The sequence below is a fragment of the Coturnix japonica genome, chromosome 3 (assembly GCF_001577835.2).
Source record: "Coturnix japonica isolate 7356 chromosome 3, Coturnix japonica 2.1, whole genome shotgun sequence".
NCBI classification, from domain to species: domain Eukaryota; kingdom Metazoa; phylum Chordata; class Aves; order Galliformes; family Phasianidae; genus Coturnix; species Coturnix japonica.
The window spans coordinates 88598616-88615008 of NC_029518.1; the positions used below are offsets into that span (position 1 = coordinate 88598616).

Below are 16393 nucleotides of genomic sequence, written 5' to 3' on the forward strand. Positions count from 1 at the left end.
GCCTAATTTTGTCAACTTTTTACACATCACGCATCAAACAAGTCAAACTAAGGAAGCCTGAGGCTACGGAAGTCAACCACAAACCCTCATTTCTTTATCAAGAGCTGAACTCTAGATATCTACCTCTGGATTTAGAATATCTGAAGAAGCAAAGAGTAAGTAACAGTAAAATAAAGATAAATTCATCCTAAGTGAAATAGTGTAAAATAAGGGCACCCTGGAAGTGCATGTGCCTTTATGGAATAGGAGACATTGAGAGGAAGGGCAATTAACAGCTTTGGCTACCACAAAATACTTGTAGAATCAGGGATATTTTTTCCCCCCAGTACTGAAGGATGCTCAATTAATTAACTACTTAACACTGAGAGCCTGAAACTCTGCAACAAGTGTCCTTGTTTCTGTGTAGGGTCCTGGTGTGAGATGAGCACATCTCTGCAAGACATCTCCAGGCCAGCAGAGATGGGACCTGATTGGGTCAGTGCATTGGTTAAAGCAAAGGAAGAGCTTTGCTATGATGGGACCTGCTCTGCCGGTCTGTAAAACATCTTGTTAGTGCTGCATGCCTATGATATTCCTGCCCATTCCTGAGATGTTGCCTTGCATGAGTTAAATACAGGGCAGCCCAAGGAAAAAATTACCTAAAGAAAAGAAAAATCGTTGGCCTCCACCTTGCCCTACCTGCTCTGCAGGGCTGGAGGCAGTGTTAGTGATGGAACCTTTTTTATTTACTGCCTTCGGTATCCAACCTCATCTCTTCCTCCTGTTCAAAAGGCCTTGTCCAAATTTCCTGGGCATCTGCTGTCAGTGAGGGAACGCTTGATGCACACTTCACGTCTGTGTTCAGCGACCCAAGTCATTGACAAGAGTGCTTTATTCTGTACTTGCTCTTTCACACCGGTTTTTGTTCTCAACAGAGTATTTATTTACAAATCAGTTCTTCAGATAAATCTTTATGAGACAATTGTCTCAAATGTAATGTCCAGAATTTGGAATTTAATAAAGCAGCCTCCTTCTTCCTCTAGAGATTGTGTAGCCTCCAAAGAAGCAATCACAGTTATTGGTTTAATCCACACCATGAATCCAATCTTCTTTTTATTTTCATCAGAGAACACTTCTGATGTCTTTGGGATGTTCTACATTTGTTTTTTTCTCTCTTGTTCTGTTTGTTTTCTAGTGACAGAAATTGGAATTATAAGCATTAGCAGGATTGCTCCATTGATTCTTAGGATCAATACTAGATTGCTTTTCTCTGCTTGTAGCAGACAGCTCAATTCTCCTATGACTTCAGAAATATTAATCAGAGTTACAGTCATTTTATAGCTTCTTATCCTAACACTATCATGAATGGCTTAGGAAACATAATACTTTTCATATATCTCCCCTAATGCTGGCTTTTCTTTCCAATTGAACAGAAACAGAGATGGCTGAGAGTGACCTTCTGGGGAAAGCTACAGCTGTAAATCAAACCAGCAGAGGCTTCACGTGGCCTGCAAGTTGTGACAGACTTAAAACAGCAAATACATTTTTTATAATACTAAGCTATGGATTTCTTTGTAGTGTAAACAACTCCTCACCAAGCCTGAGGTTTTCTGAATCTTTTATGATCTAACATGCTAAACACTGATGGCTCTGGTTATGGTAGCTCCTAGTCTGGAGCTGCTGCTGGCAGTGCCTCCATCACAGGGCACACTGTCACTGAGCCAGTGGTTTCTATAGCAGCAAGTGCTATATAAAAACCTGACTTTTCCCTCACCAAGGTAATATTTACATGATTTGAGGAAGCTGGGGGGGGAGAAGAAGCACAAACTTGGATCTGTGTGTGTTGCAGATGTGCACCAAGCAAGCATAGCACTGAAGAATCTGTGAGGATCAGCTATCCCTGGATTTCAAGACTCATTTCCCAATGATTGCAGCAATGATTCAGATGCAGAACAGAAAAAAAGGTCCATTCCCAGTATATCCACTGAAGGCTGAAACCTCCTGTAGACGGGACTTTCAGAACAGCGCATCACTTATTCCAACAGCTTTTCTGGAGTATTTGTCAGTAGAAGTTTAACTTAAATAATAGCCATATTTTTCAAACAAAAGATGAGAAAATTATTATGAAGTGGCAATATAGAGTTTTCAAAACACACACAGCAAATGAATTTTTGTATGGTTTTTAATGGAAGAACTCATATTCTACTGAGTGCTTACATGAATCTCCCTTAGAACTGTCATGCATTATCTTCTATGATCAGTAAGTCAAAAAATACCCTCTTCCTGCTGAGTGATTTACTGACAGCCTTCATAAATAAAATGCTTCACCATTTAAATACCGAGGGTAAATTTGTCCTTCTATTTATTGCATTAATTCTTTTGTCCTTAAAACAGTTAGTACACCAGTTTAGAAAATTCCTCAGAACATACATTTCAATGGCACAGACATTTATTTGAGCTGTACACAGAAGCTGAGGGTTGCCATGGTGTGATCTTTTGCTCAAAGTCTGTTTACTTCTGTGAGCTAACAACAATACCAATAGTGGAGTCCATACAACAAAGTACAAAACTAAGCAGCCGCTACTCACCATGGCACTGAGAAGCCCTTATTCGAAGGAAATGAATACTTACCATAAACAAAGGTACGTAGAAAATCAAGTTAAACTCTTATTTATTATTATTATTATTATTTTTAATAAAATGGTATTTGAATATTTCTTCCAAAAGAAAAGCTTTAGAAAGAAGGACTTTGAAAAATGTGATTGTTGTTTTCTAGTACTCTTGCAAAATAAAGTCTGTGCAAGTTAGGATATGCAGCCTAGGTGAACATCCATGTTCTGCCACATTAAGGAGACTCTGAATGAACAGCAAGTGGCAAAGAGCAAAAAACAAAGAGACAGAGCACAGCTTTAGTAATGTGCACCACTCTCTAACCTGGATGAGGATGCATGGTTGCACCAAGCTTGTGATTGCATCTCAGTTCTCCTAAGTCTGAATGTGTGACCTCAGCATAGAACTTCAGTCCAAGTGGTCCTAGGAAGGCCCCAGTAATGGACACCCAACAGAAATGCCTGCAGTGACGTCCCTAAATTGGCCTTTGGCAAGAGCATGGTGCCATCTTAACCACAGAGCCAGAGCAGGTTATTTCTAGAACTGATTCTCATTAACTAGCAAAACCGTTCGGCTCACATGAGCTGCTCTCCTACTGCAAGTGTAATAAACGTTTCTGCTTTTCATTTGATGCTAATGGCAGAGATGATATTTTTATAAATAGACTTACAGGAAGGCAGTCTAAAAACATCCATCCTCCAACTGACAGATTCAAGAATATAAACAAAACTCAAACGAAAGAAGAATGGCTGAGATTAGGAATATAAACCATAACAAAGAGGGGAGGAAAAAACAAAACACATCTTCCTCCAACATAGGGCCGGAATGATTCCTTCTAAAAAGTGCCACCCAGCGATTCCCTTTATTCATGAGTAATTTCCCCTTTAATAAGCAAATCAATAACAGGAAAAAAACATGCAGTACAGTATAATTATTTGAGCTGGCTTTACTTTGCTCTCTGACTTGGCTCTCCAGATCCCAGAAGAATATTGGAAACCCTGCTTCTCATTCATTCAAGATTCGCTGATTTCATTATATTTCAGATGAAATACTTCCCATTGTACAGGCCAGCAGTCTTTGACAAGTCACTGTTGCTGAAAAGTTTCTTAGGTTGTCTGCTTGGAAAAGGTTGCGAGATGCACTTTGGTCATCTAAGGTGCTGTGACCAAAGCTGGATTTTTAGAGAGGCACATAAACCTCGTACTGCACGTGTTTAGATTACATTGAAATCTCATATAAAAAGTAAGATAAGGTCTTGCCCTTTTCGCATCAACTGGTCAATTCTAAGAAAGTAAGACTTTATTCTAACTCTGCAACTGTGTTTTCAGTTGCCTAGCTGCCTAATTCTGCTTCAGAAATGTTCAGATTCTCAGCATTCAGAAGACCAGTTCATTCCTATCATTTCATATCATTCATATCAGTTCATTCAGTAATCCAAGGATAAGGTTTCCTAAAAACAACAACCTGTCTTGAAAACCATCTTTACAGCCAGGCTTGCACTCTCTTCAATAAAACCATAAGACAGTCTTCAGTGAATCATCTGTTGCAATAAAATTCCCATCTGAAAGTTGTTCCATTTCTGTTTGGCTGCCCTGGCCATAAGATCTTGGACACAGCTGTGTTCTTTCGTTTTTGCCTTACTGTTTGGGTATTGGTACATGAACTGTTGCACAACTGAGCTAAAAATACAAAGCTTCAAACACATCCAGGAAGATTTCGCATTCTTTTGGCTGTCCATTTCTTTAGGGAACAAAAGTTTCCATCTCCATAGAAAAGGAAAAAAAAGCTCACTACAACCCTAGAAGGAACGAGTCTGAACTGAATGAACTGAACAACAAAACAGCACAGGTGATCCACAACAATCATGTCTCAGATGCCTGTGATTTGCCCATCTGCCCCACTACTTGTCATTCCAGGTCTTCTGAACCTTCTGTCTTAGTGTGCTTGAGCAACAAGACAGAGTCAGATCAGACAGGGACAGAAAATTGTTTGAGTTAGGTAAAGCTCAGACAGACCTGTGCAACCCAGTGTGACTGTTCAGTCTCCATCCTTGGATGTTTTCAAGACCAACTGCAAAAAGCCTTGTGCTGATCTCATCTTATAGCTGACTCTGTTATGAGCAGTATGTTGGGCTAGACGCACCTTGAGGTCACCCGAACCCTCCTGTGGATTCAGGGAATGTGTCACCAGGTACTGGGGAATCAAAGAAAAAGCTGTAGTTAGAAAAACCTGCATCCAGTTATGAAAATATCCTGCCTCTAGGAAGAACCTCCTTCTAAAGCCTAACAGTCAGTGTTGGCCAAACCGGAGCCTGAAGTGTGGTTTAACACTAGCTTCTACTTGTACATTAATAGAAACCTGCAACGAAGATGGTAAAAACAGATATGAAGATGGTTTATCAAAAAACAGATAGAGTATAATTGACGTGTTCATACAAGGCTTCCCAATTTTAGACTCTGACACTTACCTTGAAAATACTAAAGGGAAGGGACTCATTTGTCAGCCAACAGAACTGGCAAATGTTAAGAACATGAACCCTTCATTTAATATCTAGAGAAACATTTTAAACAAGTTTTAGGCACCCAGATTCAAAACCCAGCTAACTTGAAGAGAATTTGTCTGTCTTGCAGAGAAATTTTGGTATCTCACATCAAAGCAGAAAGTTAATGTACCTTTCTGAATACAGCAAGCGGGTATAAATGAATTATGCAGTGTCCTAAAGTAGAGACCAGTAAATACACCCTTAGCTACTGAGGGATATAGATAAGGGCCAGAGAGCAATGAAAAAAAAAAGCATCTTGAACATTAAAATAATGTGATACACATCAGAAATATTGCAACTCACAATAAAATATCTATGTAAGAACAACAGTGTGCCAGGCAACACAGAAAATTGAGTCTCTGTAGTATATGTGAAGCAGCACTGTTAGAAGCTGACCTGCAAGCCGGTATTAACTGTTCATAGAAGCAGAACAGTTAATATTCAGGATGCAGAATCAGAAAAGAATAAAGCTATGTGAGATTTCTGAGGTCAAGGCTGCTGCCTTAGTACTAAAGCAATATGAAGAGCAGCCTTTTCAGGAGTACTTAACCACTATATATATAACATGTATACAGTATATATATTTATATATACAGTATATATATGAGTATGAATGTTTTATGTATATATATATTAGAACTATTAGTGCAAGAAAAGAGAGGATAAACAGAATAAAGCCAAGATTTATTCAATTACAAGAGCTCCCTGCCCTGGTAAGGACATGACATGAACAACTCTAATTGAATCCTAAAGATCATTTTGGCTGTCCAAGCAATTTTGCACTTCTTCACAAGATCCAGCCTCTATTCGAGCATGTGAAATTCCAACTGAGAACATCGATAAGACTCAGCCAGTGAGGAACATTCCTTCCTTTTTCGTTTCTTTCTCCTGAAATGGATTCTTCTAAACGTTCCTAGTCCCATACAACCCTTCAGCATCCCTGCACAAAGTCCCACTACAGTGCCCATGAGGCAGGTTTAAGAAGAAGCCTCTCTCAGTGCCTTCCAGCATTATCAGACTATCAGCCTAGTTTGCAGAGTACTGGTGAAAACACACCAAAATACAGATCGCCCATATTGTCAAGTTATACTGCTTCCAGTTGCAATTTTAACTATAATTTGCTTTTGATACAACTAAAATTGAAAGGAAAAGGTCTGCATGTTGCATGGAATAGCCACAGTTGAGTGTTTTTTTCAAGTGAACAGTATTTTCAAATGAATAACTTTTGTTTCAAGTAACTGCCTATCAGTCGCTAGCATATTTTGCAACACTCGAGGCAAGAGGAAAAAAAATCCCCAACAGACTTCTTACAGCTTCAATTTCATTTTGAAGTGTCAGACTCTGTGTCACTGGAAGCAGACATTCCCTCTGCAGCACTCGTAAGCTGCAGCACAACAGACACTCCACTTTCCAGGCTCGCTCAGCTGAAATCCCATTAAGACAAGAATGAAGTTTATACTTTTCTGTCAAAGCTTCAGTGAAATTTAACAACAAATGAGACCTTTAACCAAGTGGCAAAGTAGCCTTCACTTAAAAAGGGATTTAATCCAAGCTTGTTGTTTTCAGGACTTTTCATTTTGTCTGCACAGAGCAATGCAGTTACTTCTTGTTGAGAGACCAAGCTGAATGTCGCTAGTAGGGTCTCCCACCTCCAGGTTTTCCAGATCCCTTGCTGGTTAATACCTATTCCTTCTCTATCGGGTGCTCAGCATCCTGACACTGAATATCTAGCATCCTACCCTGCCAAATTCACCATTTCCACATGGCAGTTTTGTCTGACTACAGCGATCCTGATTCATTTGCTGACAACAATGCATATGGCACTACTCAGAGACTGGCAGCACAGCCCATGTAGAAAGATGGTCATGGGGGTTTCCATTCCAATGGCGAGATTTTGGTCTTTCCAAACGGTGAAGCACTCTCCTCCAGCTGATGAATTTGCTGCTGCCTCTTATCCAGATGTGACATACCTGCTGCTGCTCTGCTTCTACATTTGTGTTTCTTAGATTTCTGCAGATAACTCCCATCAAATGCAGAATCTATTAAATGAAAAATGCTTTCCTGTACATTACATCATGGGTCTGATCTTCACAGATAATGCAATATGGTTGTTATGTTTCTTCTGAGGTCCTGTGTAGTGAGGTCCTGGAACAGGCTGCCCAGGGAGGTTGTGGATGCCCCGTCCTTGGAGGTGTTCAAGGCCAGGTTGGACAGGGCCCTGGGCAACCTGATCTAGTAAAGGTGTATGTTTGGTGGCCCTGCCAGGCAGGGGGGTTGGAGCTTCATGATCCTTGAGGTCCCTTCCAACCTGGGTCATTCTATGATTCTCTTTCAGGTGAGTTTGCTGAAAGACAGGAAATTATACCAAGTAATTTCTCTCAAATTCAGTAAGGGAAATACAGGAAATAAGGAAAATAGGAAAACCCAGAAATCGTCCCAGCTCCCTTTTGCATGGCCTGAACTATTTAAAACACGAGGAGCCTTTAGCTACAAATTTGCCCTTCAAATTTAGAAACAATATTTTTCAGAGGAAAATTCACTACAAAAAAACTTTTCTTTTTTTTTTTTTTTTTGGAAAAACCAACTCAGAAATTGCACCTGGATGACGAAATCAAAAACAGGCACAGATAATTTGGTCTTCTTAACTGTTTAATTTAAATGCTCAGTTGTGAAAAATGTATGTTTTAAAAATCAGTCAGAGAAATCTTGAATAACTTATACTGCAATACCCTCTTGTGGCCATATAGTAATAGTTTATTTAAACAACTGAAGCTTTCTTCTGCCCCCCAAAAAACCCTATCTTTTTCCTTTTGGAAGGAACTAGTTCATATATTTGTTACAGACAAATCTGCATCATCATCACTTGTCTGGCAGCAACAAAGGGATAACCTCTGTTTTGCTCTTCTTCAGCATAATGGGCATAATGGGCCCTGACACTGCTTATCAGAGAAACTAATATCAAAATTAACCCTCAAGCAAAGGCACCATCTCCTACAGTGACACTCATAACAACATTTTCAATTCTCATGTCCCCAAGCAGAGAAAATAAAGATGCTATAATCAGTTTTCATGGATACATACAACATGAAGCCACAATTAACATTAATCTACTCTACTGCAGGATGGGAAGAATTATGAAGTGGATCAATTGTGTTAACCCAAATGAGTTCCATTCTTAAATTCCCAACATTGTTATAAAAAACCCCAAAAGCTAAACCAGCAGATGATAATATTAGAGAAAACAGTTCAATACCCGCAGAACTACTGAGCTGTATATTCAGTGGCCTGAATCGGCTACAGGTTTGTCCAGTAAGGAACCCAGAGCAGTCCCCAGAAATGTCACCCTTAATGGAGACCAGTTATGAGAACACAGGATAGTTTTTAAAGTATTTGCTCTTAGTGTTCTGGTTTTGGAACAGCAGCTGAAGTCACAACCACCACAAAACTTATTTAGGCAGCCATTATCCCACTCCCATCTCCAATATCCATAGAAACAACTGGAACAGGATGAAGTGTCCAGCCGCTGTATGTAGACATATAGATTATATTCATTTAACAGCAGAATTTCTAACTGGTAAAGACTCCCATCTTTTCTGAGGTTGCAGTCTTGGACCTAAATATCTGACTTTAACCTACTAGCTTACTTCCAAGCAGACATTCCTGCTCCCCAGCTGCATCAAAACTAAGTAAGTTACATCTTCTGCATCTTTGCAGACAACATTCAAAAGAACAGACTCTATGCACTGGCCAGCAATGTTCCCATGTAAATTATTCAGTGACTACAACAAGTCATTTGGAAACTATATACTCAGCTGATAATCATTTTTAGCTTATTTTCATATTTAATTTGCATAAAGTGACTTGAAAGGGGCGGGGGGTACAAGATAGAAGGGGACAGACTCTTTAGCGGGGTCTGTTATGACAGGACAAGGAGAATGGCTTTAAACTAAATGAAGGGAGATTTAGACTGGAAATAAAGGCGACTTTTTTATATGAAAACAGCAGTGAGGCACAGGCACAGGTTGCCCAGAGAGGTGTTGGATGCCCTGTCCATGGAGACACCCAAGGTCGGGCTGGAAGGGGCTCTGAGCCCCTGATGGAGCTGTGGGTGTCTTGGTGTACTGCAGGGGAGTTGGACCAGATGGCCTTTAAGGGTCCCTTCCAACTCCAATGATTCTATGAAAGGTTATAATAAAAATAACAGAAGAACTCTGTAAACATTCATTAAAAAGCATTCAATTCACAGGAATAGCCTTTCCAGAAGGATCTTTCCCTGACCTGATCAGAGGCTGAATTCCTACACTGCACTGATAAATTAATTGGTTCTTCCAAGCATGCCCCAGGTTCCTCTCACTGCAGTTGGATGCCGCTAAAATCACACCCTTCAACTATCTATCTGCCTACAGTCCAGGAGAGGATCTTGGAATGAATAAAAAGCTTCTGGAGGAGGAACAGAGTCAGCTATGAGGCCTGGTTGGCAAACAGCTCATTCCTTTAGTTATAGGGCTGTGTGGTCATGTGACATTTTTTGTTCTTTTTGGATGAAAGACGTGGAAAAAAAAACTTTAGGTTTCAATTCCCTCAGAAAAGACAACAACACAGACAAAAAGCCTACGAAAACTGCATTCCAATCCAAAGCAAACATTCTGTTTTGACATCGATCTTTAAACTCTTCTTAATTTATGATACTGAAATTTTTGAAGTCATGGTAATTTTTTACAAACACAGAAATATCTTTTGCTCAGAAATGTCTACATGAAATGTCTGGATTGTTGGACAGTTACAGCTATTTTAAATTACCTCTTACTTGCCAAATTCAGCGTGTGCTTCCCAAAAGCCCCCAAGTAAGTACATTTCCCCCCCCCAAAAAAAAAGAAAAAGAAGAAAGAAAAAGAAAGCAAAATCCCTAAAAAACAGATTAGCATTTACTAGGAAGTTGAGGCACGAAGCTAGAATTCATCTGGAGCTGATTCCCATGACTCAGAAACAAGTCAGTTGAGAATTGAAGAGGAAATTTATACTTTAAATGGCCTTATTTTCCTGCAAGGTCACCAACACTTGAGGAAGTGACTTAATACCACAGAGGCCGTCACAGGCTGACTGTAGGGCTGACAAACTGACATTTCAGACACTGTTTTGAAAATTCTCACTAATAGCTCCTGAAAGTTCATTAAAAAGAACTTCCCATAGTTGCTTAATATCTTCTGAAGAAATCTCTGAGTATTTTATATGGACTTTTTATGATCTTTGGATGCTCTTCTTTAAATCTGAAAATAAGGAGCTTTAAAAGCACGATTGCATTGGAATATCTTCTTTCAAACAAAAGCGCTCTGCCCAAACAGTCCAAGGCCTCAACAGCTGCCTGCACTGGGTTTCTGCCCCCTCTCTGGTGAATATTCACAAGCCAGCCTGGTTTCCAATGGAGACAGTAAACACATCAGGGAAAGCAGCAGCTTTCGGGAGGTTTTGCTTCTGCCACAGAGCTACCACAAAACTCCTCCTGACAAACCAGCAGCAGTCCCACAGCATGCTCTGCATTAAAGCACGCTTTGCTGTTCTGCATGAACATAAGGTGGTCTCAGCTGTAAGCAGCACGCATCACCTCCCTAAGCAGAGAGCTTGCTGCTTACAGCTGGAGACTGATGGATTTCAGTAACAAGTGTTTCTTACAAAAATTGTTGTTACCACAGAAACTTGTTCAGCCTTCATGCAACGAAGCAACGCAGAGCAGTAGGAAATGATCATTAAATAACAAAGAAGCAAAACGGTGCTGAGCGCTACCCGTCAGAGCTGGTCTGCGTGCTCATTTTCTTAAAGCAGTCCAAATCTGCAGCTGAAAGAAAGCGCTGGGGGAGGAGGAGCACTGAAAGCACAACAGCAGGCTTAACCTGCTTCATTGTCAGTAGCTCTGTTATGAGTGTCAAAATGGACACGTTGGAAAAGGGTTCTGGATTTGGGAGGAATACCTTGAATGGTTCTCGGCATCCAGCAAGCAAAGCTCTGGAGCAAACAGCCTCAGCTCCTCCTCTGTCTCGTGGCAGCATTTGGCCTGGAAGAGCACACCTGGCTGCTAGGCCCAGGGCAGAGGAGCGGGCAGCACTGCAGCAGGACCAGGTACAGCAGGATAAGGTCTGGAGAGAGTCTGTGGAGGCTGAACGGAGAGGAAGAAAAATCTGGTAAGTCATTTGTTCCAATTCACCCCTCTTCTGCTCATCTCGGCAATAGTACTGATGCACCCTGACATCATAGGGCTTCATCCGAAGCCTACACTATCAAGCAAAGTTTTCTTCTGCAGGATCCTTGGATTAGAACCTACCACCTTAGCATTAGAAAGATTCTAACACTATATGAACTCTGTTCTCTACTGGGCAAAATCTATGCCAATAACTCCCAACACACTGAAAAAGCTGAAAAAGAGATGCAAAGAAGCGCATGTTTTCTGTCTTTTAGCTTTATAGGGATCTCCACAATGATTATATAAATGTGCCAACCTTTATAATTTATTGCAGACACACTGATATTATCACCACTTCTCATATTCTTGGAAATGGCTGAAATGGAAATTGAACAGAGTGTTCTGCCAAAACATGACTCTGGATTCCCAATCTGTAAATCTCCTGAACATACCCTACAAGCCACATGAAGACAGGAAAAATCCCATTATTTCAGTGCTTCAGCAGAAAGAACTGCCTGCATACATGTATTCACCAGTTACCTGAAAGAGACAGAGATTAAGATCCTCTCTGTCACGTAACTTGTGAAGTGCTTCTGTTCATACTTCAGTACACAACACAGACATAATTCTTACAGGAATATATTTGGTAAAAGTAAAAATAGCTCCAGTTCTGCCTATGCACTAGCCAAGCAGACAAAAGAAAAAAGGCAGAGAATGAAGCACACCACTTTTAGGATGGTTTTAGGAAGGGAAAAGAAGCCATCTGAAAACTCCTGTCCTCCTCCTCAGTCCTCTGGAGGAAATATAGATCATAGTTTGGGTTTCTCCAGTGCCTGCTGTGTTCACTGGCTCTTTTTGCCTGAGGGAAAGGCTGAAGCCTGGACTCTGACTCACACAAAGCCTGGGCTGTGGTTGCAATGCTGCTCTCCCTCAGTTGTACACTCAGGACCTTTCCCAGTGGGCCCAAATGTTCCATGCCCATTCTTCAGCAAAGGCAACAGGAGGGATGCTACATCTGCCCATGTCTATTAGGGCTCACAGTCATGGATGTCAGTGCAAACCCATGTTCATGTGTACTTAGGGTAACACATCTACAACTAACGCATGCCCTGCTCTCCATCCTTGGCAACAGAGACACAACTCTTGCACAAGGGTAGGACAGATATGTGGACAGATGTCTAAAGTCAGCATTGCTGCCGACATAGAATCATACAGTTACTCAGGTTGGAAAAGACCTTGAAGATCATCAAGTCCAACTGCAGCCTAACCATAGTACCCTAACTCTAACAACCCTCTGCTAAATCATATCCCTGAGCACCACATCCAAACATCCTGTGACATCAGGCCACAGCCTGCAGAGAACTGTCCTTTGGCGCCTCATCCCCATACCAAAGACAGTGATGGGAAAAGCTCGCTATGAGTTTGTGGTCTGACCTGAAGTGGGTACAGGCAAATGGCAGAGACACAAACTTTTCTCATTAATGAGCACCTTACAGTGACGTCCAAACCTGGTACACTCATATAGTGTTCAACATAGCAAGATGTATAAAACAGGGACAAAAAAGACAAAACATTTTAAACTGCAATTTTGACTTCTGTTCCGAGGTACCAGAACTGGAGTTTCCTAAAGGACTACGACCAAATGGTAAGTTTCAAACAAATACTTAACTGTAATCCAGGTTCTTTTTAGCTTGCACCACTTCAAAGGACACTAATATTTTAAATGGAGCATATTTAGGCATAACTGGCAAATGTTTGAAGACTAAAATCATTAGGAAAACAAAAGAGAGCTGAGGTGTCATTCATCTTCCATAAAGGAATACAGCTTTGTGCGTGCCTTCAGTCTGCTCCAGTATTTATAACTTCATGCAGAGAAAAGTGCTAGAAGAACCAGCTCAGGGGAAAACAAAGTGTAAGATAATGTCATACTAAAATCCAAGCCACTACTAAAAACAAAACAAATATCGTCCCACATCATGACCATTCCAGAGCAGGCTAAATTCTTTCTCTCCTGACATTTTAAGCAGCATATTTAAAAATGATTCATTTCCCTGTGCTATCTTATTCCCAGGAAAAATTGCTAGGAAAACTTTTTACTGTATTTTTGCAACGCTTTCATGTGCATTAGGGAACTATTACATGCTTACACCTTAATTGTCAAAAAGCAAAAGAGCTGATGTTAGTAATAATCTCTATAACCTGTATTTTCAGAAGCAAATGATGCAGCTGTGAAAACTCCAGCATTAATGGTCTTTGTTTCATCCAGGGTAACAAAAAGGAACAGAAGCCACTGCCAGACTGTACATCTGTGTTTTCAAACACGGTTCCCAATTCGACCAACCAGAACATTGGTAGTAGGATGAATACTGAACATGGCAAGATGCTGATAAACATGGATTACTTCTTCAGCAGGGGAGCACAAAAGAGGAAACTTGAAGATGACCTCCAGCTTTCCTAATGCTTAAAGTAAAGATACCGGTAACAAAGCAAGTGACAGAGATCTAGCTAATAGACTTCTTTCAGACTGAAAATAGCAGGGAACAAATTCCTCATCTTCCCCCTGATATCAACAGTACTGTCCTGCGTGGAGCTTTTTCAAGAGCAAAGATGTATGTCACCAAGCAATGCCTAAGAAGACAATCCTCTTCAGATTTGAGGTAACTGGGCCATATACAGTGAGTCAGGACCACAGATCCCATCTATCTTCCCATGCGAGGCCATTGTAACATTGCTACTAAAGAGAAAGTTTAGAGTCTAAGGGCAGTTTCTTCCTGAATTTTTACCTCCTGAAAAGAAACAATTGATGGAGATCAGTTCAGATGAGTTGCACTACAAACAACATGATACAACCTCTGAAAGTCAGTGTGATAAAGTGCAGCAGGTTGTTGTATTTCATGTATTTAGCCAAGGATTCATCAGCTTGTCACCTGCGTGTTTAAGCTTGTTCTTAGGAGTAAAGTTGAAGGAATGTAAGATGCGTTACATGCATTTTCAAGCCTCCCTGCCGAGAAACCTGAGCCAGGCTGAGCCAGGTTATATTCTTATTGTCACCATTCTTTAATTTAACAGGGATGTAGCTCCTAAAATCTGCAGTTACCCAGGGAAATCATAAGGCTAAATCGACACAATACTTACAGCCTGTTTACTAATGCATCTGGGTGCAAAGCTTGTTTGTGATCTGTTGTTTTGGAGGAAAAAACATTAATCAGCAGAGCATGGAAAATGGAAGCCTACACTTTCAACAAAATAATAATAATCTTGCTGAGCTAAAATACCTTCTGATTTCTTCTAAGAGAAGAAAGCTGCAGCAGGAACTGTTTTTATTTCAAATGCATCTAGTGGGAACATAGCAAGCTCCACGTTTTCTAACCTGCAGATGGCACTCACTTCCCACCAAGTAACCCATTGCAAAGGGCACAGCAACAGCATTGCACAATACCTTCCTAATTTCTAAGGGCATTAAATAGTTCCAGATTCTCAACAGTGTTTGCTCTGTGTGAATCCAGAGAATCCCTGTCCCAGAGAGGCCCTGCAAAATGGATTGCACGGGACAGAGGGTGGTCACAGCACTGCACTTTATCCTTCTACTCAGTACTGGCACTGCTTCAACTGAAGCGTTTCTTCCAGTTTTGGGCAAAACATGGAAGGTGCTGCTCTGAAGACGTGGGCACTAACAAGACTTGAGAAGCAAAGACTGTAAACAGAGTACTGGGAAGTTTGGCTATGAGGATACATTAAACAGGTTATTACAGCTTAACCTGAAAAAATAAAAAGAGAATGGGAACTGAGAAATCTCTACCTTTAAATGTTAAACACGCACAGCCATCAGGAATGACATATTTAACAAGGTTTGCCTGTTAGAGTGTGAACTGTGTAACTGAAGCAGTTTTCATCAGTTATCAGATCTTCACTGGAGTTGCCGGAATCAGAAAACATGGCTTTTCAAAACATATCCAAAAAGGATTTAAAAATCACATCAGTTGGGTCAGACTGGCATAGACCACACCTCTAAAACCCAGATCACCTCATGTTTCAATGAGCGCACATTCCTAGCCTTCTTCTGGCTGCCACTTTACAGTGAAATGCTTTTCACTGCATCCAGATGAGCCTTTTTCAATCAGAGCCCCTCTGAAATCCATCCTTAGTGCCTAGTGTGTAGTTAAAGTAAGTTAACACCTACAGCAACCTTCAGAGAACACAGCTGGGAGCTGCTGAGGACTCAACCAAAGCTGCCATAGATCCTGTGAGCAGAAAGCAGTAAAGAGGTATTCTGTAGACACTGTTTTCTTCCCAAGTTTAGCGATCATTTTTTCTCTTACCAGAATTAATGTCACCAACAAATCTTTATTTACATAAGCAGAGACACTGAGAAGGAATGGATGACAGCAGCACTTACATTTGTAAATGATCGGTGGAAACTCCATTTATTAAGGAGATTGTACAGATACTAAACTGCGCTGTAAGCTTCTTGAGAAGAGTTTTTATGATGTATCACTCGTGCTTCATGGTTTTATAAGAGGGTTTTTTTTCTTTCCTTTAGCTGCCAGATCTCAAAGAAGAGATTATCTGTGTTTAGAGAATCCATTCTCTGTATTTCTTTCAGTCAAAGCGCACAAGTGGGTAGGAATTTGAATTTAATTCTGGAGTTAGATAGATGGCTTTCTCTTCTAAGGATTGTTCCCAGTGCCTCCAAGTCTTGTGTGTTCTCATTTCAAGCTATTCTCATAATAAAAATGTGTGTAATTGTTCGTATTTTATAACAAAACATACGTAACTTCATATAAACCTTTATTTCTTCTGCTCTTAGAATAGTTTTTGTACACAGTTCCCATGTGACATCTTAACTATGCAGCTTTCTATTCTAGAAGGCTGGTGATTCCAACCATGTTTTTTAGAAGCTGTATTTCAAACTGCTTCTTGGCCTTTACATTATTCTGAAGCAGTAGTTAAATGGATTTACCTACCAAAACTGTTGCAACATGGTGTGCAAATTGCGAGAACAGTCAGATTCCTACAACATAAGAAGAAGAAAGCAATTATGTACAGGCATTTAGATGGACAACAGAGGCCAGGCCCAGGAGCCAAAA

At 40.5% G+C, this 16393-nt stretch overlaps 1 protein-coding gene across 2 annotated transcripts; it reads left to right on the forward strand.

Moving 5' to 3' along the window:
• Nucleotides 1–2526: 2526 nt before the first annotated feature.
• Nucleotides 2527–16054, forward strand: C3H2orf50 (chromosome 3 C2orf50 homolog). 2 transcript variants are annotated; one of them, XM_015859420.2, is made up of 4 exons: nucleotides 2527–2621; nucleotides 11173–11307; nucleotides 12912–12951; nucleotides 13573–16054. In XM_015859420.2, exons 1-4 carry the CDS (start codon nucleotides 2569–2571, stop codon nucleotides 13762–13764), a joined length of 420 nt encoding a protein of 139 aa, XP_015714906.1. In that variant the 5' UTR covers nucleotides 2527–2568; the 3' UTR covers nucleotides 13765–16054. The 2 variants fall into 2 exon arrangements, with proteins under 2 accessions (XP_015714906.1, XP_015714905.1); XM_015859419.2 differs by lacking the exon at nucleotides 2527–2621 and having other exon boundaries at nucleotides 10026–11307.
• Nucleotides 16055–16393: the final 339 nt, after the last annotated feature.